At 54.5% G+C, this 25,099-nt stretch overlaps 1 protein-coding gene across 2 annotated transcripts; it reads right to left on the bottom strand.

The window, feature by feature from the left end:
• Window positions 1-2,347: 2,347 nt before the first annotated feature.
• Window positions 2,348-20,126, bottom strand: GPR157 (G protein-coupled receptor 157). 2 transcript variants are annotated; one of them, XM_060625108.2, is made up of 5 exons: window positions 19,620-20,126; window positions 6,977-7,190; window positions 4,345-4,539; window positions 3,617-3,860; window positions 2,348-2,540 (listed from the first exon to the last, which is right to left on the bottom strand). In XM_060625108.2, the coding sequence occupies exons 1-4, from the start codon at window positions 20,000-20,002 to the stop codon at window positions 3,645-3,647; spliced, it is 1,008 nt and encodes a 335-aa protein (XP_060481091.1). In that variant the 5' UTR covers window positions 20,003-20,126; the 3' UTR covers window positions 2,348-2,540; window positions 3,617-3,644. The 2 variants fall into 2 exon arrangements, with proteins under 2 accessions (XP_060481091.1, XP_060481090.1); XM_060625107.2 differs by having other exon boundaries at window positions 2,348-3,860; window positions 19,620-20,125.
• Between the last annotated feature and the right edge of the window lie 4,973 nt (window positions 20,127-25,099).

Below are 25,099 nucleotides of genomic sequence, written 5' to 3'. Positions count from 1 at the left end.
CCAGAAATCTCTATTCTACAGTCCCCATTCCCCCACCCCCCATATACCCGAGACCCTAGCACGCACACTCAGAAGCTGGCTGTGCCAACGGTGTGCCCCTCCCCCCCCGCCACTTGACTATATTTGCCCACAGAGAAGGGCCCAGATGTTGTTTCCAGGTCCCAGCCGCGTAGAAGGTTCTGGAGCCACCCCACAGCACAGGCCAGTCTGTGCCCACCGCTCCAACCCCCATCGCCGGCAGTCAGTTCACCAAACACACAAAAGAAAAATAGCTACTTTATTTCATTAAAAACAGCAAGACTTTGGCTTCGACCCAAGATGCCCAGGGTTTCATTACAGTTTTGCACCCGCCAAAAGACAGCACGCTCATTGTGCCAGGACAGGACGTTTGTATAAAACGTTTCTTCCTGTCGGGCACACAGCGAGAGCTGTTCGTACCCTCAGCCCAGGACCAAATCGTACTCTTTATTAAATGACAAAACAAACAGCAAGTGCCCGGCGAACCCGATTCAAAGACCAAGGTTCAGAAAGTGCCTGAGAAGAGAGGGCTCCCGGCCGAGGAGCCGCCGAGGGGGCCGCAGCACCTGTCCAGGCTGTTACGCATCCGTGACGGGGGGATGTAGGCGGATGGACACGAGCAGGGCTGATGGGAGAGAAAGAAACCCACTGGGGCCTGAGCGAAGCGGAAGACGAACGAAGCCTCTCTTGCTCGATCAGAAGCCCGAGCCCCTCCCACAGTCCTAAGACTCGACCTCATGGCCACCACCATCCAGTTCCGAATCCCGTCACCCCCTGACCCGGCCCCTGGGACAAGCCTGTCCCCTGCCCACGCGGTTTCCACCACTTACAGTAACACATCCACCTGCTGCAGAGACGGGGCGGGCAGTGGAGGAAGCTGAAGTGGAAATAGCCAGGGGTAACCCATGGGTGGGTTTTGCAAAAGCAGACAGCACAGCAGCGGCATCAGACAAGCGGAATGAGAACTTGAGGCAGCCCCAGGCACCCAGAGATTCTCCTGCGCCCCTACTCCCTCTGCGGGCCTCTCCTGACCGTCGCCTGCCTGGGGACACCCAGGTCTCGCCAGTGCCGTGGAAGTCACACCGGGCGGCGGACAGCCAGTCTTGCCGTCTAAGCCCGGGACTCTGGGCCCCCTTCCAAGGTTTTAGTCTCACATCATCCACCGTGCCCCACACGCTAACTCAGCTGGGAACTGTTTTCTTTTTTGCAGCAAGCAGCTTCCTGAACGCTCCATTCTAGAAGCTAATGTGAAGGTCTTTATGAGCCATGTGCCCAGGAACTGCTGTATCGTCTTTAACCCCAGATTCCTCTTACACTGGCCGCTTCTGTAAGGAGACCGCGCCCCTGACAGTAGCTTTCTGTAGGGCAGCCCGGGGCTTCTAGTCCCTAAGGGGATGACTGCCTCTTGCTGATTTTCATAAAGAAAACCTTTTCTTTAAAAAAAAAAAAAAAAGGAAACCCAAAAAAAAAGCATTTTGGACCTAGTTCTGTCGACAACTCTTCCTTTCCCATTGTCTTCCTGTGACGGATTTTGCTTTTAAGAAGAAACTAGGAGGGGCGCCTGGGTGGCTCAGTCGGTTAAGCGTCCGACTTCAGCTCAGGTCACGATCTGGCGGTCCGTGAGTTCGAGCCCCGCATCGGGCTCTGGGCTAATGGCTGAGCCTGGAGCCTGCTTCCGATTCTGTGTCTCCCTCTCTCTCTGCCCCTCCCCCGTTCATGCTCTGTCTCTCTCTGTCTCAAAAATAAATAAACGTTAAAAAAAAAAATTAAAAAAAAAAAAATAAATAAATAAACGTTAAAAAAAAAAATTAAAAAAAAAAAAAGCATTTTGGACCTAGTTCTGTGGACAACTCTTCCTCTCCCATTGTCTTCCTGTGACGGATTTTGCTTTTAAGAAGAAACTAGGAGGGTCGCCTGGGTGACTCAGTCTGTTGGGCAGCCGACTTCGGCTCAGGTCATGATCTCACGGTCCGTGAGTTCGAGCCCCGCGTTGGGCTCTGTGCTGACAGCTTGGAGCCTGGAGTCTGTTTCAGATTCTGTGTCTCCCTCTCTCTCTGGCCCTCCCCCGTTCATGCTCTGTCTCTCTCTGTCTCAAAAATAAATAAACGTTAAAAAAAAAATTTTTTTAAAAACAGAATAAAATAGGAATCAACAGAGCACCTGGGTGGCTGAGTCGCCCAACTCTTGATTTCGGCTCGGGTTATGATCTCACGGTCCGTGAGTTCAAGCCCCATGTCAGGCTCTCTCCCTCTCTCTCTGCCCCTCCCACGCACTCTCACTCTCTCTCAAAATAAATAAACTTAAAAAAAAAAAAAAAAGGAACCAACAGTATGATGAGGCTTTGGCTTTAATCCAGAACCGTTTTCCAGGTTCAGAAGATCGTTTCGGTTTTGCCGAGTTCTGACGGAGCCCAGGGGACGGACAGGTGTGGGGTAAAGTGGCACTTTCCCTCCGCAAGCCTCCTGCGGTGATTTCTGTGACTTAACAGAGAAACTGTTTCCTGAAACGCAAGGAAATTGTTCCTCGAAGAGCCGTGAATATAGAGAGAGACACAGACGCTTATTTGAAATCCTTTTCTCTTAAATGTAAATCGTCATTCCCGTGATGCATGTGTCACTTCCCCCAACCAACGCCCCAAACCTTCCCCTTCAGGTTGGAGTTCGTATTTGGATCATTCACGGACTCCCTGGTCACCTTTCCTATAAAAAACTAAAGCAGGGAGTGAATAAACTGGCTCCCTCCCCGTCTCAGTGTTCACAAGGGCAGACCGGAGGGGCAGTGGGCATCCACGGGGATTCTCTGCAACGGCCTCTTCCTGTCCCTGTCCTAGCTCTTGCGTTGGAGGAGGGAACCTGTATTTTAAGTGACCGGTGAAGGGAGGGTCTGGGTTCCGGCCTGTGCTTGAAATTCAGACACAATCTGCATCAAGGGTTGGCAACCCATACAGAGGTTCTGGGGGGCCCCAGGGAGACCGGCCGCCCGGCGCCGTTGTGTTGGGCTCACGTGGTCAACGGGAAACCTCCCGGGGAAACCTTCGACCTGCTTAAAGGGAACTGGCTCTTTCACTGACGAGCAAAGCTCTCTGCGAAAAAAAGCTGGGCTCTCCCGGAAATCTCAATGCCCCCCGACAAACCAAAAATCCGCTTCACGACATCTAAGTGGGGGACGCATCTCTGACACCCCCTGCCATTTTATTTAGGATGAGTGCACGGTATCCACATCTCACTGTGCTCTCCTCCCCACAGGCGTGGGCCCCTCGAACTGTAAACAGTGCTGTGCGCGGTCCCGGGGCCGATGACCGCTGGAGCGCGGGGCGACCTGAAAGTGACCTCGTGCCACCGGCTGCCCTGAATCTCACGGCTGACCCTCCTGCAGACGAGTACCCCTCCGAGCGAGCGCAGCAGGACACGGGCGGGCGGGCGTGGGTGGGGATGAGCCCCCGGAGGCTCTAGGAGGTAGAAGGAGCTGAGTTTGCTGGCTGCCCTCCCCACCGGGCGTCAAGAGCTTGAAAAGCAGAAGGTTAATAGTTCCGCAGCCGTCCGGCCGCACGCCCTGCAGCGGGGACTCCCGGAACCACCTGTCCCCAGGTAGGCAGCACCTGTGCACGGAACCGGGCAGGGAACAGCTCAGGTGACTGGAAGTTCATCTGGGGTGTGTCTGGATCCCTGAGATTCGCCGGTCTTGGAGGGCGCAGGAGGCTTGGGAGGGCCAGCCGGGCTCTGGGCGGAAGGCTGGGAAGGGCAGCAGCGGCAGCAGACAGAGAAGAGCCGGGTTCGGACGGCGTGGGTGCAGAGGACGAACATGATGCAGTTGGCACCGCCCTGAAATGTGTTCCCGATCCCCTGTCAGGGAGAAAAGAGGCCTGAGTGCCGCGGCTGGAGTGGGGGGGGGGGGGGGTCTTAAACCCACACGCAAGGGGGCCGGGAGGTGCTGCGGACCCCAGAGCCCTGTCCTCCACCCCCCGAGGCGGGTCTGGAGCGCAGGCCTGGCCCAGACCTGTATCCCCAGGTCTTCTGGGTTGAGAAGGACAGGATCGGTCAACTCAGCCGGGGCTGCTCCTAGGCCACGGGGGAGAGCACCTTCATGCCCCCGGGCTGCACGACAACCTCACCGCCCTTCCACCTTCTCTCACCAAGGCTAGCCCTGTCTCGGGCGGCGGGGGGGAGACACCGTGCATCCGAGATCCCTGCCAGCCCCGGGCTGGCTGGTGCGCTGGGATGCACCTGCTCTGCGGCTGGAGGAGCGGCGGGGGGGGGGCGGCGAGGGGCACGGGACCCAGCGCCAGAGCAGTCAGGACCCAGGACCGGGGAGGGCAGGCCTGCGTACATGCAGGACGACCAGCACTGGCGACTGCACCGCCGGGGAGCCACAGAGGGTCAGGACGAATCGCACGGTGCTCCAGACCCGGAGGCAAATGAAGATGAGCGGAATGAGGACCAGCTTCTTGTCGGCCGCCGAGGCGTGGCGCCGAAGCCTGTGCTCCTCGGAGAGGATGGGCCGGTACTCCGAGAGCGCCTCGTGCTGTGTTGGGGGGACACAGAGAACAGGCGTGAGCCAGGCTCAAAAGACATCAGAATCCGGACGTTCTGTCCACTGCCACTGCCAGAGGCAGCCTGGTCCAAGCACCATCACCGCCTCTCCGGGTACTTGCGACTCCCTCTTACCGGTCTTCCTCCATCACCCTCCCCACCCCCCCCTCCTCCCAGCGCAGTCTTGTTCTTGGCACAGCACGGTTCCTTGAACACCTAAGTCAGGTTCAGCCGGTCCGCCACTTAAAGGTCTCCCCGCTTCATACGTTCCTGACAAGGCCTAGCTCTGACCTAGCTTTCCCCTGGTTCCCTCCAGCCACTCAGGCCTCCTGGTTATTCCCCAAACTTACACCAGGCACACCCTGGCCGCAGGGCCTCTGCACTAGCTGTTTCCTCCATCCCCCCACCCACCCTCTTCAAGTGTTTGCTCAATGTCGCCCCCTGGAGGAGGTCTATCCTGACAACGGCTTTTAAAGTGCAAAGGCATTTCCCGGGTTGTGCTGTCCCCACAGTCAGCTCTTTATTTTCGCCTGTTTTTTCGTAGCTCTTGCTATCCTCCTTCCTAGATGCCATTCATCCTTGTTTATCAGGCCTGTTGCTGATGATGGTCCTGTCCTCCCCTCCAGATTGCAAGCCCACCCAGGCTGCAAAGGCCTGCGAAGGAGGGGGCTCCACACAAAGCGGGGGGAGAAAGGAAAGGTGAGCGGGCACAGGCTTTTGGCTTCCCGATTCCTGGGAACACCCTTCAGTGAGAGGAAGGGGAGGCTCCATTTCCAGATTGCAGCTGAACTTCTAAAAAGAGATGAAGCTCCTCATAACGAAGATGTGTTTTTGAGCCTGGCCCTGTGTCCGGGACCCTGAAAGCCCAGGGGAGGGGAGAAGCCACACGTCCTGGCACCTCTGAGCACCCAAGCTGTGGCACCTCACCTGCTCGGGGCACCTGCTTCCTCCCTTCCTCCCCTGGGGCGACAGCAGCAGCCCTCTAGAACCCAGGGAGCCTGGGGGAGCAGGCTGGCCCTTCCAGAACCCAGGCAGCCTGGGGGGTAGGGGAGTAGCGGGGGCCCTTCCAGGACCCGGGGAGCCTGGAGGAGCAGGGTGGCTGTCCTCTCCCTTGCAAAGCTTCCTAGCTGGAGGCAGAGAACAGCCCATACACCTCCCCGCTGGCTAGTCTTCCCGTTTTCTGGAAACACTTGCAGAATTGTAAGAGAGAACCCCTTCTCCCGTGGGGTGCTCGAAGGCACCGCACCAGGTCTCCCACCAGGGTGGGTTGGGGTCGGGGGGAGGTCAAGGAAGAAGACAGACACACAGAAGGGCAGCTCCACAGGGGCGGCCTGGGAGGCTTCATCAGGGAGCCCAGAACCTTCCCAGGGTAAAAAGGAGCCAAAAAGGGAGTCCCGGGTCGCCAGGAGACCAGCGAGGAGACAGATTTCAGACCAGTCGGTCGGCAGCCCCAGCGGCGCCAGAAGAGGCTGTTAGGGAGGTGGGCGGCAGTGACATTTCTGCGTAAAAAGCCCGAAGTCTAGACTCCGAAGTCGCCGGTGGGAGCCGCGGGGAGCCCCCTACGAGCTGGGAAACGGCTGGGAAACGGCTGCCGAGTCACAGGACGCCGGGAGACCGGACCGGGGACACGCTCCCTGCAGGTCCAGCCCGACAGAGGGGCGAAAAGAAGGCCCCGCCCCCGGCGGCCGCAGCAGCCCCGGCCCGAGCTCGGACGCCCCGCTCGGCTCCGCGAACCGGTGGCGCTCGGTCCCCGTCGCCGTCCCCGTGCGGCCCCACCGCCACCCGCCCCGCAGCGCCTCCGCCGGCAGGACGCCCGTACTGCACGCCCGCAGAGCCGGCAGGACCAGGAACCATTTGGCCACTTCGTGGGAGGAACAGCTTTCTTGCCTGAATTTCCGGCCAGCGCAGCTCGTGCTCTCTGAGCTCCCGAGACCCCGAAGAGTCCCCCATTTATGACACGCTTTTAACGACCACAGCTAACGCGGTGAGGCGTCTGTGTCGCCGGTTACGAAATTCCACGCCCTCCTCTTCCAGGGGCGTCCAAGTTCGCCCGCTCCCCGAGCAGTTCAACGCTCTTGGAGGTGGAGCAACCCCGGCGGCCTGCCAGGAGGGGGCAGCAGAGGCCTATGCGCCGAACACAGGCGGGGGCGCTCGCCTCCGCCTCCCGGACTCCACGCACCGTCGCTCTGGCCTCAGGGTCTGCGCGAGTCTGGGGAGCCCCTCGGCCTCTGCCAGTCTCCGTTTCCTCATCCACAACGGAGGAGTGACAGGACCCGCTCCTGCCAGGGCCGCGTGATTAGCCAACCATTCGGCCCACGATGCACCATCCCGGCCTGTCCCCGAGGTGGCCGAGCCCAGCACCGGGCTGCCGGGCACAGTGGCCACAGGGAGGTCTGGGCTGGGGGGCTGGGGGGGCCGCAGGTACCTACCGCCCTGTTTATGTGCTTCCTGATGAGGAGGTAAAGCACCGGCAGCGTGACGTAGGCCAGCATCTCCCACAGCTTCCCCGTCAGCAACATCCACAGGACGCGGTCCTCTGCGTCCAAGTCGATCCAGCACCAGCCGACCGACACGTCCGAGGCATCATAGCCGATCTTCTTCAGAACGACAGCTGCCACGGTGATGGCCAGTGGGACCCCCCAGCTGAGGAACAAGGGACAAAGGGGACGCTGCGAGGTCAGGCCCCGCTCCCGGCAAAGCCGGCAGGGGCGAAGCGAGCGACGCTCCGCGGACAGATCGGTGCTCTCCAAACCCTGCACCTCAGAGCAGAGAGGCGGGCAGGAATCCTCGAATCCCCCACCCCGGCCCCCCTCCTCCCAAGCCCTGCCAGGCCCACCCGAATGTCACGGAGCTCGGGTAATAGGACACAGGGATGTCCCGGCTTCCTGCCTGGATAGACACCACCCCCACCTCCCTCGGAGGCCGGCTTCTGATTCGGAATTGCTGGGCTCCTTGCAGACGGGCACGAGAACGCTGCAGTGTGGGGAGGGCAGCTCCTTCCTGCCCCCAAGGGGCCTGCATGGCAGCACACAGACACCGGCCCATGTGCCCATGGCTCGCCCACACACCCCATAAACAGCCAGGCCCCCCTTGGTCCCTTGCACACACGGGCAGCTTGGGTTGCCCGAGCAGAGGGTTCCAGGGCCCCGTGCACCTGCAGCCGTTTCTAGAAGGGGAAACAAGGGCTTTGGGTGGACACATGTCTATGGCCCAGAGGCCTCCTTGCTCCAAGAGAAGGGGGTATCCCTGGAAAAGGGGGCCCCCTAAAGCATAAAACCTGGGGCAGGGACCCCCTCTCACAGAAGCACGGGGCTGACATTTTGGGAGCTCACCCTGATGGCAACACAGCAGGATGAGGGCCAGGCCCCAGGGTGCTTCCTGGTGTCCCAGCACCAGTCTGCTGGCAAAACATTTGAAACGGGCCAGGGGGACACCCAGAAGCTTCATGGTGGCACGAGGGGTGGTTAGGAGCCTGGGCTGTGACGCCACAGGCTGGGTCCAAGTTGGCCCTGCCCCCACTCGGCCTCAACACATCAGTGTCTTTCCCCACCAAGTGGGGTTGAGAACCGGGCCTGGGACCGAGTAGGTCATTATGAGATCGCCAGTAAAGATTGGCGTGTGCCTGGCACACAGGACTGGGTAAGTGTGTCAGAGTATCTGACCGCTGTCCTGGGTCATGACTGACGGCCCAGGATTCCGGCCTATGGTGCAGGTGCCAGGAATGTGGGAGGCCCACGCAGTTTCTGCCCCCTGGAATAGTACACACGGGCCCGTGTCCCAGGTCAGTCACTGAAGGACAAGCACTACGTAAACAGGACACGGTCTTCAGTAAAATGCTTAGTTCAGAAATTGGTTATATATACATACATATGTATATACGAAGTTACATAGGTATATATGAAGTTTATTTATTTTGAGAGAGAGAGAGAGTGAGTGCAGAGGAAGGACAGAGAGAGGGGGCAGAGGATCCGAAGCAGGCTCCAGGCTCTGAGCTGTCAGCACAGAGCCTGACATGGGACTCAACCCCATGAACCTCGAGATCATGACCTGAGCTGAAGTTGGACACTTAACCCACTGAGCCACCCAAGTGCCCCGGAAATCGGTTATATTTTGAGAGCAACAGCAGCTCTTTTTAATTTTATTTATCTTTTTATTTATTTACTATTATAAGTAATCTCTCCACTCAATGTGGGGCTCGAACTCACGACCCCGAGGTCAGGAGCTGCATGCTCTTCTGGCTGAGCCAGCCAGCAGCGGCTCTTTTTGAGAGAAAGTTGTGGAATAATGATGAGACTGAGGCTGTGCATTAGTCTTGCCAAACTGAGAAGTGCTGGGGTCAATCAGAGTCTCTAAATGCTGCGGGGGCTAGGGTGGAACAGAAGGGAGGAAGCCAACTCCCGGACCTGGGAAGGACTCGGCGTGGGGCACTTTCAGAACAGAGGTGCCTGTTCAACCTGCCCCTGTCCCCACCCTGGCCTCTGGGGGGGCCCAGACAGGAACAGGAGGATAGCATCACTGAACCTCTGCACCCCGGCCTCTGCTCGCCCAACGGCGGGAGGGGAGGCGGGACGCAGCCTGTCTTTCTTGAGGTCACCAAGGCACAGAAGGGCCAAAAACCCCCACAGAAATTAAAGGGTTATGAGAAAGGTACCAAGTTAGCCCCGGGAGTCTGTCCATTTTAAATGCCTGTTCTGTCAGTTAGTCATCTGTTTAGCTGATATATATTAGCGTCAAACTGTTGTGTCGTAATAAAGGGTTACCCTACAAAACCAAAGCTCATGCCATCCTGGGGCCCGGGACAACATATGTCACAGCTATGAGCTCCATGAGGGCAGGTGCAGGGCTCTTTCCAGCATCTAGAACAGCTCCCGGCACCTGGTAGGGGCTAAACAAGGACCTGCTGAATGAATGAATGAATGAATGAATGAATGGAGTTTGAGCCAAGTGACTGAGACAGCTTTCCCCAATTTACTCCTTAACTATTCATTGCAAGGACATGATTGTCATTGAAAAGGAAATAAGAGGCTTTATAAAGTACTAAACTGCAATCCTGAAGTTATTTGTGTTTCGACCACTTTATGGTTTACGGGGTTCCTCCTAGCGGAGGGGTGCCCCCAGGCTGGAAGGAAGGGAGAGCACAGAGCAGGAAGAAGGAACCGCTCAGTCAGCAGGGACTCCTCCTCTGTCAGCATCCTGACGGCGCTCACAGGAGACCTGGGCCCCACACGGAGACGGACCCTGCTCTGTGACTTGTCATAGGAAAGCTACGAAGTGATGGGTTTGTATATCCTGTGTATCCTGGGTTGCACCTGGAGCTAAGTTTGTGTTGGGAAAGGGCCAGAGAGAAGACCAAACAGGTAGAGGGCTTTCAAGGGTTGAGAACGTGGGTTGATCGGGGCGCCAGGGTGGCTCAGTTGGTGAATCAGGTCATGATCTCACGGTCGGTGGGTTGGAGTTCTGCTGTCAGCGTGGAGCCCGCTTTGGATCTTCTGTCTCCCCCTCTCTCTGCCCCTCCCTTACATGCACGCTTTCTCTCTCTCTCTCGAAAATAAATAAACATTATAAAAAATACATCCTAGGAACGTGGGTTGATCAATCAGAGTCACTATTTGAACATAAGCACAGACGGGCAGAAGCTGTTTGGGGAGGTATTTAAGGGGGAGCCGGGAAGAAGAGGTAACGTGAGGGAAGGGTGGGAATAGAGTGGGAGGGAGGGAGAGCCTAGTAACCCACAAAGCAGGTTCTGCCCGACTTGTAATTTATGGGTATGGGCTGGCGTGCTGGCGATGTTTAACAACCGGCTCTCCGCAAAGAGTGTATTTGTGTGTGTGTGTGTGTGTGTGTGTGTGTGTGGTAGGAATGCATGTACATATACGTGTCTCATTAATGTAACTGACACCAAATGTGTGAAGCACACGATCTGTAAGTAATATAGACGACACAGTCCTCCTTGTTGTGACTTCTAAAGAGCCAACTGAGTCTCACAAAACGCGTTAGTTGGTCTGTGCCGACACCCTGTGGTGGCAGTTGCCAAATGAAAGTAGTCCCATGATGTGAAGTTGGTTGTGTTTTCATTTCCCTTCCCGAATAAGATGAACGTAAAAAGGGAAACCTAAGAGACAAGACCAGTGCGGGAACGCCTCTTCTCACCCTCTTAAATACCCGGCTTCCTGCCTGCCCCAGCGGGGTTACTATCTCTGCTGAAGTCCTCACAAGGAACACTTCGTAAGTGTAATCTTCACTAACATCTTCTCCGTTCCCGTAAGTCTAGATCCAGCAAACTATGGCCCGAGGTCTGTTTTTTTTTAAATAAAGTTTTATTGCAGGACAGCCTCATTTACACTCGCTTGTGTACATGTGTATGGCTGCTCTCAGGCCACAGAGAGAGCAGGAGTTGGAGAGGTGCGACTGAGATAAGGCGGAAAAGACCTACTAGCTGGTTCTTCACAGGGAAAGGCTGCTGACCTCTGCTCTTTGCAATTGACAAAACAATAAACCAGCCCCTGATCTGGAGGGGCTGCCATTTTCCACGGTGTAAACATCCCCACTGTGGCTAATTTCAAGCCGCCAATACGTGGTAGGGAACAGATGTGCAGCACGCCCAACAGTATTCCCCCTGCACAGAGACAATAGTTGTAAATCACCTCAAGTGTACGGATAAGAGTAAAATCATTAAGATGTAATTCTTGGCATTTTGGTTACTCTTTTTAAAGTAACTTACTCTAAGTTTACATACTTTACTTTTTGCTAATGGCTGTATTTAACAATCAGCTCATAAAATGCCCTAAAATTTAATGACTGGGGTCTCGCCGGCTGGCTCAGGACAACCACTGGACAGAGGATAAAAACGGATAAGAAGCTGCAAGACGCCCTGTGTTCTTAACCTGTAGAGTGAGAAGACAGTCAGTATTTTGGGCAACCTCGGATAAGCCGAACCATTCTCTGGCCAGGTGACCAGCCCGAGTTGTAGGCGCCATGAATCCGGAAGGCATTCCACAAAGACATGCGCGACATGATCCCTGCTTTCCAGAAGGGTGTACTGGCAGGTACCATGCCACAGTTTTTTCTTCTCCCTCCCCCCAAAGAAGCCATCAACCAAAACATTAACAAAATCAGGACAAGTAAAATATAGCTGAATAGCAGCACGTGAAAAAGACCAAGGGCTGTAGTTGATTATGACCTAAAAACTCATGTGGTCAGAGGGATCACCCTGGTGCTCAGATGGGGCAGATCAGAACCGCCGGGGAACTCTCCCACCTCCGTGTGGACACTTGAGACCCGCATTCTAAATCTGAGATGGTTAAGCCAGGCATGTCAGGAGATGCTGGGCCTTGGGCCATCCTCAGATGTTTAAAGACCCCTGATGAGGTCCGGCTAGGACCTGACCTAGGAGATGGGGTCAGGAGGCTGGAGGAAAGGGCAAGGCGTCTTGCTCGATCCCCAAACTGAGGGCTGGACTGACCCACATGCAGGGGAGGCTATGAAAGGTGTCTGGAGAGGGACAGGATTAAAGCAGGTGACTGATAAGGCCCTTTGTCTCCAAACCTGTGACTCTGAGAAGCAGGGCTGGGGGCACGTAGATGGAGGGAGCCCGAAGACCACACGCTGAACAGAGTCCCTCACTTGGAGGGGTAACCTAGAGGTTCTTCGAGAGGTGCCCACACCCCCTCACTCGTGTTCACCTGGAAACCAAGGCCAGACTCCGAGTCGGACTCATTCTCCCTCGGAGGCTGTTAAGGGCTGAGTTGCGTCCCCCTCAAAATTCATATGTTGACGTCCTAACCCCAGTAGCTCAGGATGTGACCATAGTTGGAGATGGGGGTCTTTAGAGAGGTGATTAAGTTAGAATGGTCTGTAAGGTGGGCCCTAATCCAGCACGACTGCTGTCCTTAGAAGAGACTGAGATACAGACACACACACACACACACACACACACACACACACAGAACGCAAAGCAGGCTCCAGGCTCTGAGATGTCAGCACAGAGCCCGACGCGGGGCTCGAACTCGCAAACACCGAGATCGTGCCCTGAGTCGAAGTCGGAGGCTTAACTGACTGAGCCACCCAGGCGCCCCAGAGAGGCTTTCTACAAACTCTGCAGGAGAGACACGTGCCAGCTCCTGGGGACCCCACCACATCCGGTCGGACAGAGCTGGTGGGGGGCCCTCGGTAAGCTTAGGGGAGGGGTGAACAGACAAAAAGCCATTCAGATCTACCAAGAGCTTAGCTCCTCCTTGGAACTTGGCATCCTCTTGCTTTTCAGTCTCCTCCCGAGGAGCAGAACCGGGGGCACCACAGGATGAGCCGGGTGGTGAGTAAGCCATCCCTAACACCTGCATTCCCTGGCATGTGTCAGATGACCATGAGCGGGGGTGGCCCGTCCCCAGGACAGTGATGCTCTGGGTTTCCCTTGGGAGTCCCCAGCTCTGCCCACATGGGGATCTTCTGTTAAATGGTCTCTGAAACCTCTCCCACTGGAGTCATGGGGGGGGGGGGGACACCTGCAGGGGCAGGGACAGTTCCACTTTAGCACACAGATGGGGAGAACCTTCCACCCGCCGCCTGAAAGGTCTGCTCAGTCATCTGCCCCCACCCCAAACCTCACTCTTCCCACAGATCTTTCTGCAAGGGGGTTGGCCCCTGCTGGGAAAGAAACAGGAGCCTTTCCCAGTGCCTGGTCTACGTGCCGTGTGGCCCACGGAAGGCCTTGACTGTTAACTCAAAAACTGCCTTGAGAACAAAACTATCGGGCAACAATGTGCCGATTTAGAAAGCACTTGGTGGCAGGACAGAGCCAGGCCCGGAGGGAGGCGCAGCTGCAAGGAGCCGGGCCTGGTGAAAGGAGTCACAAGGCCCGTGGCCGCCTAGAGGTTTCTTCCCGGGAACAATGGGCACTTATTGCTGAGTGTGGGGCAGAGGGGTGGGTCGTGGGAGAAGCGCAGGGAGCCGGCCACTGCCCAGGCCACCATGAGGTCGCTCCGCAGCTCTGGCCGCAGAAGGGAGTGGGGTGTCTGTCCAAAGGGACTCTGAAGCACACACACCTGGGCACACCTCTGCAGCCCCGGGGCCGGTGGGCATCAGGGAGCCACGCTGCCACGCTCGGAGCCACTCTCCTGGCCGTCCGGGTCCTGGCTGACTGGACGCCGGGGAAGGACGGGCAGAGTCTGACCTTGCCCGGGCAGGAAGGTCAAGGGCAGCCTCTGGTGCTGCGCCCAGTATCCCGTGAACACGAAACGCTGTGCAGAGACCTCACGAGGCAGCAGTGCCCTCTGAAGACTTTTTAGGGGGAACAGGTAAAGCCAGCCCAATTCTTGTTATTTTGGGGAGCACTGGCCGACACGGGGTGCTGTTCATGCAGCTGCTACCTGCGCCCCTCACTCAGACACACCTGCCTGGGGCCTCGTCACTGGGCCCCACGGTGAGCTAGCTTCCCACCAGAGAGCTCAGAGGATCTTCCCCTTTGTGGCCCGTTTCCCCTTTTGTCTACATTAGAACTTCCCGCTCCCCACAGCATGGGCCTTTTTATTTTTATTTTTAAGTTTATTTATTCATTTTGAGCTCGAGCCAGGGAGGGGTAGAGAGAGGGGGAGAGAAAGAATCCCAAGCACAGACCCTGAAGTGGGGCTCCGAGCCACGAACCCTGAGATCGTAACCTAAGCCGAAATCAAGCTTAACCCACTGAGCCACCCAGGCGCCCCTCCCCTCACGGCAGGGATCTCGATGGTGAACTTGCGGTGGGTGCCGTAGACTCTTCCTCCAGAACCCCCAAGCAACCTCTGGAGTGGGCGGGCCCACGTGCCCCCATCCTCTCCCACCTCAGTGACGCCAGAAGAAACCCTAAGACTGCTTGAGGCAGCCAGGACCCTTCCTTCTGACTTGGTGAAATGAGGCGCCCCTCCCCGCCCCACCCCTCCACCCCTCCCCCCTTCCTCCAGTGGTCACAGGACACACAGGGACAGCTGGCACAGTGGCGCCTGGGCACACAGGTGCAGGGGACAGTTCACTGACCCTGAAGGAGCCCACCACCCCGTGCGGGGGGACCGGAGCGGACAACTGCTTTCGGAAGGCAGGGCGTGAGTGATCCCCAGGGGGACCGGGATGGTTTCTGGCCAACCTGGCTTATCTGACCAGAAGAGAACTCACCCACCCACCCCCCCACCACAGCTCTAGGCCCTTCTAAGAGGTGCGAATCGTAAAGGGTCCCCGATGCATGTCCCGGTGAATGTAAAACATGGGGTGACTGTGTCAGGCTGCCTCAGCAGCTAAGATACAGCAGGGAGGGACTTCTTACTACAGGGATTTCCCTTTCATGCTGCCTATTCTCACACAACCTTAAAAAGGCAACCAAAAACAGGAAGTTCACTTCAGAACACTGTCAGGTTCAATGTATGCTAAACGAGCGAGGGGGTTAAGTTTGAGGAGTGACAGATCTTTATCGCAACGAGATATTTACTCATCACAAAGGGGAAAACAGTAACTGCAGTGCAAAACTGACAGGCAACACCTTAATCAGGCGATCAAAGTTAATATCACCCGATGGCGGGCGGAATCAAAGTCACCCGGGGAAGGGGGCAATGAGAAGACGGTGCTTCTGTGAGATTCCAGCCAAAGGACAGGACCTGAAACCACTCTTGGGGAAGCAGCTGCCAGCCCGGCAGAGGGACTTTCTGCAAAACAGACCCGTACTCTTCAGGGGCGCCTGGGCGGCTCGGTAGGTTGAACGTCTGACTTCGGCTCGGGTCATGATCTCCTAGTTTGTGGGTTCGAGCCCCGCGTCGGGATCTGTGCTGACAGCTCAGAGCCTGAAGCCTGCTTCGGATTCTGTGTCTCCCTCTCTCTCTCTGCCCCTCCCCTGCTCACACCCCCCCCCCCATCAAAAATAAAATAAACATTAAAAAAATTAAAACAAAACAAAAAACCCAGACCTGTAACTCTTCAAAAAAGTCAGTGTTGTGAAACACTAGGAAAGACGGGAGAACTGTTGCAGATTGAAAGAGAGTAAAGAGACCCGACAACTAAACCAAACACAAGCCCAGGTTTCCCTCTGCTGTCTGGGACATTCGCAGAAGACAAAGTCTCTGTGATGTCCACTGTCAGAGAGCATTGTTCCGTGCTGTACTGTTTTCCTGCTTTTGGAAGGTTTATGTGGTTACTTAAGAGACCATTCCTTTCTTTTGGAAACATACACTAAAGGATTTAGGGGTTCTGGGGACATCAGTTTACAACTTACTCTTTTTTTTTTTTTTTAATATTTATTTTTGAGAGGCAGAGTGTGCAGGGGGTGGGGGCAGAGAGAGAGGGAGACAGAGGATCCGAAGCAAGCTCTGCTGAGAGCAGAGCCTGATGTGGGGCTTGATCTTACAGACTGTGAGATCATAACCTGAGCCCAAGTTGGCTGCTCAACCGACTAGAGCCACCCAGGCGCCCCAAGTCTCCAGCTTACTCTTAAATGGCCCCAGAAAAATAACTGCAGAGGACAAAGCAAACACGATAAAATGTTAACAATGGTGGAAATCTGGAACGTCAAAAATAAATTGTCTCATGACACCTCAATTTTTAAAATTATCGTCAGGCCAAGAGACAAGATGGGATCATAAACAGAGGATGGACCCTCTAGCCCCGAGCCTCCCATTCAAGGTTCTGTGACCTGGGGCAAGTCTCACCAGCTGTGACAGGAGGGTGACCATCCTGCCTGGCCCCTGGGTCACTGGCTAAGGAATGGAACTGCATTTTGCAAGACGTCAGGAGCCAGATGCAGGCTTGTGATGAGATACCGTGTCCATGAGGATAAAGTGTAAGCAGCCCTCCTCCAAAGCGGGGAAAAAAAAGTCTTTCTGTAAAGGCAACCTGGTCAGTTATTACGATGGGGTCTTGGGGGCACTGCAGGCTCTTGCTGGGAAGTGGTGTATGGGTAGGATTCTATCCCGCCTCCTGCTTTACATGGTTGCCTTCAGTTTTATAGATGGATTTTTTCATTTATATCATACCGTTCAAAAAACACGACTTGAGGAGTTCGCAGCCAGTATCTAAAGGCTGTGTAACATTTCCGGTAGGATGCAATTTGTCATCTACTGTTCCCTGATTTTTTGGACATTCAAGTTGCTTCCAAATTCTCACACAAACTCCCCTGTATATACAGCTTTGAATGTATTTTGAATGATCTCTTCATTTATTTATTTTTTTTTAATTTTTTTTTTTTAACGTTTATTTATTTTTGGGACAGAGAGAGACAGAGCATGAACGGGGGAGGGGCAGAGAGAGAGGGAGACACAGAATCGGAAGCAGGCTCCAGGCTCCGAGCCATCGGCCCAGAGCCCGACGCGGGGCTCGAACTCACGGGCCGCGAGATCGTGACCTGAGCTGAAGTCGGACGCTTAACCGACTGAGCCACCCAGGCGCCCCGAATGATCTCTTTAAAGATATATAGGATCCTATAAATAGGATCAGTGGATCAAGGAGTACTTTCTATGTGGATAATTCCAGTCTACAGTGCCAGTAATAATGTAGGAAAATACCTGTTTTCCTGGCATTTATTGTGTTAGTATTCTACTTCACTATTTTTTTCTAATTCAATAACAAAATGGTACCTCACTGTTAAATAATTTGCATTATTTTGAGTATGAATGGAGTAAATTTTTCCCCACATGTTTATGAACTGTTTTGACTCCGTGTCTGGATGTGTTCTCTGTCCACTCATCAGGATATCTGCTGGTTTTTTGAAAAAATCATTTCAGGGGCGCCGGACTGGCTTAGGGGGCTGAGCGTGTGACTCTTGATCTCGGGGGTCATGAGTTCAAGACCCACGCCGGGTACAGAGATTACTTAAAAATAAAATCTTTTACAAAATCATTTCATAAAAACTACAATAGACATGATCAACTGGAGGTCTGAAGAAGATTGATTTTCAGCAGTCTGAAATGGTGAAAAAGTGGATGACCGTGCAGCCTCTGTCTGAAGATGAGATTTCTCCTGCCAACAGGTCTTTAACAGTTATACGCTCTTACTCCCAGGAGTGGCGCTGGAGAGGCCTTAGCAAGGTCATTAGCAAGACAGGTTGGGAGGATCTCAGTCAATAAATGAACCTGTTAGACAGGTTTTCTACCAATCCTCTTAGACCAGCCAGGAGCTAAGCACTAAGCTTCTGAAAGGGAACCCCAGAGAATAACTTGTCATTCTCCCTTCCTAGCTTGGATATAGATAATTTTCTCCTTCTCCTTCTTGTAATTTTCTTTTAAGAAGTAGATGGATCACATTCAATGGGCAAGATGAACAATTCCCTTCTTTTCTGTGGCCAGCAAAAGGGGCTTTCTTAGGAGGCCTTTCCTAAGCATCACAGAAAACACCCCTAGGACTGAGCTGAAGGAACTCCCAACTCGGGTTCATCAGGAAATGTATCTTCTATAGGATCTGTACTAGGTTCTCTTTATCCCTTAAAAAACACATTGTAATATATATATATATATATATATATATATATATATATATATATATATATATTTTTTTTTTTTTTTTTTTTTTTTTTTTTGTAAGAGGGGGAAAAAAAGAGAAGAGATTCTTGGCAAAGAAAGCCAGTCGGAGGCTTGATTTCTCAAGTACATGTGAACTCTAGTCTACATGCCAGCCACACCCAGCCAGACTGCTAAGGACTGGGTCTCTGGCCTGGACACAGAGCTCAGGGGGGTGCTGCAAGGGGAGGAAAGGCAGCCCCTGTGAGTCCCTGCAGCATCTGAGGTCCTGTCTCACTCCTTGCCAAGCTTTTGACATGAACAGCTGAGAAGCAGGCCATTTAGTTTCCCAGGAACCAGCTGGCCTTCATCCAGCAGTTCTGAGACCTAGAGGTCAAGTGACTCCTGCAGACTTGTGATCTCACTGTTGTGACACCCAGGTGACCTGTCTCTACCAAACTGCTGAGTGTCCTCAGTCCCATGGAAAGCACTCAAGTATTTAACAGAGATGTCCTATAATTAGGGCAGCACTAGGTGCACTCACTTTTTTTTAATGTTTAGTTATTTACTTTGAGAGAGAGAGAGAAGGGGGGCGGGGCAGAGAGAGGGAGAGAGAAAATCCCAAGCAGGCTCAACCTATCAGCACAGAGCCCGATGAAGGGCTCGAGCCTATGAACTGTTGAGATCATGACCTGAGCTAAAATCAAGAGTCAGATGCTCAGCTGACTGGGGCAGCCAGGCGCCCCAGTATTTGGTGCTCTTATCTGGGAGAGGAAAAAGGGCAAACAAGCCCTATAAGATTCCGGCCTTGGGTGCAGCACGGGACACCATCAGATGTCAGAATCTTGAAATTACACCAGGAAGGCGTAGGTGAGGGTGACCTAATGAGACGCTTCAATGCCAGGGCAGGGCACCGCCTGGGCTTCCTCTACTCCCATACACTCCAGGCAGCTGGGGGCCCTCTTCCAGACCAGTTTCTGCCACTGACCTCACCCTCAGAGATGCCGAACCCTACGAAGTCAAGATGGTCTGGGTCTAGAGACGAGCAAAGACAAAATAATGAAGATGGTCCTTTGCAAATCTTACAGCTGAGACACTGCAGGTAGCAGGGGGCAGCTAGCCTGGGAGTGGCTGAATGCATCACACCTCCTGTGGCACGGGGTGGGGGCTGGGAGCAGCCGCCCTCTCCAGCCTGGAGCCCAACCTAACTCATCTCTCTGCCTGGGAACGAGGCGCTTTTCCCCAAGGGCAGCAGAGATGGCCAGAACTTAGGGAAGGCATAAGGTGTCTTCCAAGTTACGAGGGCCGAGCTCTGGCCCCACCCCCACCCCCGCCCTCCAAGGGGCTGCGCTGAGGCACCCAACTCGCTGGGAGGCTCGGGCCAGGGCAGGCAGGAAGGGGCGCCCTCGGCGCTGACGCTCAGGACAGGTCCAACCTCTCCACCCGCATCGTCCCGCTGGCCCCGGGGCTGCCCCCTAACATGAGCAGACACGATCTGCCGGGCCCCCCGCCAGGGGTCCGACCGGGACGCGGGCGCCACAAGGGCGCGAGGGCCCCAGAGGCAGCAGGCAGGGCCCAGGCGGGGGGGGGTCGGGAACTCGAGCGAAGCGGCGCCGTTGTCACCCACCTGACCACGTGGAAGGCCCAGAGCAGGCGGCCGGTCCGAGGCTCGCGCGCCGAGCGGACGATGCTCAGGTACAGGTAGAGGGCGATGGCCACGGTCCAGAAGAAGGAGCTGGTGTTGGCGAAGGTGGAGAGCGCGCCCTGCAGCACGCAGTCCCACGAGGGGCCCGCGAAGTCCTGCAGCACCCCGTAGAAGTAGGAGGCGGCCGAGAGCAGGTCGGCCAGCGACAGGAAGAGCAGCAGGCGCCGTGCCCGGCTGCGCAGGTCGGGCCACAGGGCGTGCGTGGCCACCAGCAGGCCCGAGCCGAGCGCGGAGAGCGCGCACGACAGCAGCACCACGGCGCGCTCCGACGGCACCAGCTCGGTGGGCGGCGCGGGCGGCGGCATGGCCCGGCGGGCAGGGGGCCGGGGCCGCGGCGCCGCGGGGACAGAGGCCGGGCCGCGCGTGCGGCCGCCGCCGCCGCCGCCGTCTGGGCACCGACGCGCCCACAGCTCGCGCCCCGACCCCTCCCGGTCCCTCCGGGTCAGCGGCCCCGGCCCCGCCCCTTCGCACCACCCCCGCGCCCTCCACGCTCCGCCCCGTGGCCCGCAGGTCCCGTTCCCGCCCCGCCCAGGTCCCAGCATCTCGCCCCGCCCTCACGCCCCGCCCCCGCGCCCTCACGCCCCGCCCCGTGGCCCCCCAGCGCCGTCCGAGACCCAGCGCCCGGACCCCGAGCCACGCCCCCACGCCCTCTAGGCTCCACCCCGTGGCTCCCGGGTCCCCTGCCGCGTCCCCGCGCCCCGCCCGGGCACCCTCCTCCCCGCCCCCTACGCCAGGGCTACCCCTGCTCCAGCCAGATGGCTAGGACACCCTGTCCTGGACGGGGAAGGACTGGCATTTCTAGGGCTACTATTACCTTCCTTCCTTGCAGCCAGCTTGTGTGCGGAGTGTGTGGTGGGTGGCGGAGGGAGGCATTCTTTCCACTAGTAACAGAAACAACGGTGGAGGACGAGCCTCATTCCTCATACAGTGGGCACCCGGAGCGTTCGCAGGGCAGGGATGGTTGCTTTGGGCAAGGGGTGTTTTCATTTTTTCTGGCAATGAGCACGCGATTTTTTAAAGTTAAGATTACTAGGGTTTGGTTTGGTTTCTTCATGAAACACTAATTCCTGATTTGCTGGTTTTACTTTTTTCAACATTTCGTGTTTTTAAAAATTGAGATACCAATTACCTGCCATCAAATTGGCCCTTTGAAGCGTACCGTCCCATAGTTTACGGTATATTCACAAGTCTGTGCAACCATCACTATCTAATTCCACATTTCATCACCTCAAAATGAAACTGTTAGCAGTCGTTGCCGACCTCTCCCTCCCCTCCGCTCCAGGCGATCACTAACCTACTTTCTGTGTCTATGGATTTGCTTGTTCTGGGCATTCACATAGATGCAATCAGATAGTAAGTTGTCTTTGGGGACTGGTTTCTTCCACGTGGCATGTTTTCAAGGTTCATCCACATTGCAGCATGTTATCAATTATGTTGATAGCCCACTTTCCAGCTACTTTGAATAATGCTGTTACAAACATCTGGGTACAAGTTTTTGGGTGGACACATGTTCTCAATTCTTTGGGGTATGTACCTAGGAAGACAACTGCTGGTCATATGGTTACTCTGTGTCCAACTTTTTGAGGGACTGCCAGACTGCTATTCAAAGTGGCTACAGCTTTTTATATTCCTACAGCAATGCAGGAGGGTTCCAACGTCTCTCCACTTTCCTGACACTTTTTATTATGTCTTTTTGATTCTAGCTCTCCTAGTGGTATCTCGTCGTGGCTTTGCTTTGCATTTCTCTAGTAAATAGCGATGTGGCTCTTCGTGTGCTGGTTGATTCTTTGCATATCCTTGTTGGAGAAATGACTATTCAATTCCCTTGGCTATCCTTTTGGGCACTGAGGGGTTGGAGTTCTTTATATTTCTAGATCTTAGACTCTAACCAGATATATGACTTCACAAAAATTTCCTCCCCTTCTGTGTGTTGTCTTTTCACTTTGATAGTTTACTTTTGCAGCACAAAAGTTTTTATTTTGACAATGTCCAATTTCCCCCTTTGATTGCTGTGTTTTTGGTGTTGTATCCAAGTGCCTGCTGCCTAATCCCTGCTCATGAAGATTCACACCTGTATTTCCTTCCTTCCCAGCACAACAGAATATTTTGGTTACTGTAGCTTTGTAGTAAGTTTCGAAATGGGGAAGTGTGAGTCCTCCAACGTTGTTTTTCTTTTTTAATATTATTTTGGCTGTTTGGGGCCCCCTGCAATGCCATATTAATTTGAGAAGCAATTTTTTCATTGCTACAAAAAAAAAAAAAAAAGTCAGCTGGGATTTTTATAGGGATTCCTTTGAATCTGTATATAAATTGGGGGGATAACGCCATCTTTTTAATGTTTATTTTTTATTTTTCAGAGAGAGTGCAAGCAGGGCAGGGTCAGAGGTGGGGGTGGGGGTGGGAAGGGGCCCCAAAGGGGGCTCTGCACTGACAGCAGGGAGCCTGATGTGGGGCTTGAACTCACAAACCAAACCATGAGATCACGACCTGAGCCACCCAGGTGCCCCTGGATAATGCTCTTTTAATATTAAATCCTCTTATCCATGTACATGGGATGTCTTTCCATTTATTTAGAGTGCCCTTAATTTCCTTCCATGAAGTTTTTATAGTTTTCGGTATACACTAGATTTGCTTTTACATTTGATTCACAAAAGGTAAAGATTATCATAGGCATAGACCTTTTTGTATCTAACTTTTAAAAACACCGTATTCTGAAATACGCACACTGAAAACTAAAATGCAAAGTACAATCGAATAATTATACAACAAATACCCACCCAGAGCAAGAAATAGAACATTTCCAGCACACCAGAAACCTCCCCCCAAACCATTTTTTCCCCTTCGCTCATTTCCTTGCTTTTTACAAAACCACTCATGTATGCATCCCTAAACAAAATGGTATATACAGCTTGCCTGTCTTGAACTTTGTGTCAATGGAATCACACCCTATCTTCCCTTTGTGTCTTCTATTTTTTGCTCTGTGTTATTTTTGTGAGACTCACCACGTTCTTCTCACACAAAGCTGCTGTTCGTTTTCATCACTGTATAGTATTTCATCGTATGACCAATATATTTACCCATTCTACTGCTCTTCCAGGTCTGGGCTATTCCTAGCAAGGCTGGAATGAGCATACGTTCTTTCTTTAATCAGAAAAAAATTTACTAAAAACAATTCTCCGAAGCTTGAGCAAACATCTTCAGGGACTTTGCTCCGCAGAGCTGGTTTCCTTCTGAGTCACTTCAGAAGGCCCTGACCTCCTCCTGAGAGGACCCCAGATAATGAACAGCCCCCGGCAGAGGTTGCTGTCAATGAAGCCTCTCAGCTTTTTACTGAGATGAATAGTTTTAAGCTTGGATTGTGCAAGCAGCCCTGGACTTTGGCATGAGGCTGGGCAAGAAAGAGCCCAGAATGGACTGCCCCCACCCCCACCCCACCCCCCAACCCGCCAAGATCAGAGTCATTTAATCCCTTGGGTATTTGGGGGAGGAAGACAGACGGGACAGGTCTGGCAAGCTGCTGCTCTAGACTGACTACGTCTTTCCTGCTTTACTGAGATGACAGCCCTTTGCCCACCATCCCAGGAGAGCATCTGGCCATTCTGCAGGCAAGTCTGATCAGGTGATGGCTTGGTTTTCTTTGCACCGGGGAACAACGTTCAAAGAACATTCAGACTTCCCACTATAGGGAAAAGGGGGGAAAGTCACACAACGATATAGCTTCAAATCACTTCAGATTAAGCTTAAGGAGTATTTTCCACAATCTGAGCTCCCTGACATTGCCCCGTGGGTCCGGGCATTGAGCAGGAAGGAAGATGCACGGGTGCCAGGTGGCTGGGTGGTTTTAAGCCACTTAGTGTGTTCTCCACCAAAAGGAACCAGCGACTCCTGGCCCCATGCCTCTCAGTAGAGCTCCTGGGCTCTCTGCTTCTCCTATCCCAGGGGTGCTGGGCCCCCAGAGAGGCCTGACCCGGAGAGCGGGAGACCCAGAGAAGCTTCAGGCTCCAGGCTGCCATCGACGGTTCCTACCCCATGGGGAATGGGATGTCCCATTGGCCACATTTTCCATTCCTGGTCTCCCAGCCCTGCCTCCCGCTCCTCCTCCTTGGGCGAACTGGTAAGAAACTCAGATGGAGTCTTCTTTTGACCCCAAGTCGCCACTCCAGAGTCTGCGCCAGGCAAGCTGGCCGTTGTCTGCTGCTCCATCTACAAGGTCCTGGCGCATGGCAACAGCCTTCCCTGCACAACTGCCTGACTGCAGGTCGAGGAGTCAAGAAGCCCAGAGGCCCCGTAACCACAGCCAGTGGCCCCAAGGGCAGACTGACTTTGACTTGCTTCTCCTCTGTCTTCCCACCCCAGCCACGGCACAAGATCCTCCTCCTTGGACAGCTGCCAGAGGGGTGACAGGGGACACCTGGGTGGCTCAGTCGGTTAAGCATCCGACTTTGGCTCAGGTCATAATCTTGCGGTCCATGAATTCGAGCCCCGCGTCGGGCTCTGTGCTGACAGCTCGGAGCCTGGAGCCTGCTTCGGATTCTGTGTCTCTCTCTCTCTCTCTGCCCCTCCCTCGCTTACGCACGTGCTCGCTCTCTCAAAAAACAAACAAACAAAAAAAAACCATTAAAAGGGGTGACAAGCTGCTGTTTCGAAATCAGAGGAGCCCTACACGATTTTCTGAGCTTTCACACCAACCCGAATAACAAGCCACGTATGTGACCTGAAAACTAGAACAGAAGGGGGACTATTCCTTACGTTGCTGGTAGAAATGCGGGCTGGCCACCTTTCTCATTTCCCTGTGTGGAAGTGAACATGGTCTTGAGCCTTCCCTACCCGGGTACCACAGTGAGCGACGGCCCTGGAGGAGGAACCCGGCCCATACGGCCCCACTCCGTACTCCCCCACATCCAGCTCCCCCAGAGGAGGTGGTGCAACCCTTGGCATGCTCCCGCGACCGTTGGGCAGTTGAAAGACGGGGACAAGGCTGACCAGCCACGGCCTCTTCCCTCTTCAAGGAGCAGCACCTAGTGGGTGTGTGTTCCTACAGAAGCCCTTGTGTCTCCATGGAACGTGTTCATTTTTTTTTTCAATGTTTTATTTATTTTTGAGAGATAGAGTGTGCAAGCAGGGGAGGGGCAGAGAGAGAGAAAGAGACACAGAATCCGAAGCAGGCTGCAGGCTCCAGGCTCCGAGCTGTCAGCACAGAGCCCGACAGGGGGCTCGAACCCACGAACGGTGAGATCGTGACCTTGAGCCAAAGTCAGACGCTTAACCCACCGAGCCACCCAGGCGTCCCTCAGTGGGATGTTTAAAGGCTCTGCCAACACCTTGAGCCTCGCCCCTCCCCACCCCAGAGCTCTGAAGGCTGCCCACCACCCCCTCCCCCACTTGCTGAGTACCCAGCCCTC

The sequence above is a fragment of the Panthera onca genome, chromosome C1, assembly GCF_046562875.1.
Source record: "Panthera onca isolate mPanOnc1 chromosome C1, mPanOnc1 haplotype 2, whole genome shotgun sequence".
In the NCBI taxonomy this organism is placed as follows: Eukaryota; Metazoa; Chordata; class Mammalia; order Carnivora; family Felidae; genus Panthera; species Panthera onca.
Note: the sequence above shows the minus strand (reverse complement) of the source record. Positions and strands in the feature narration are given on the sequence as shown.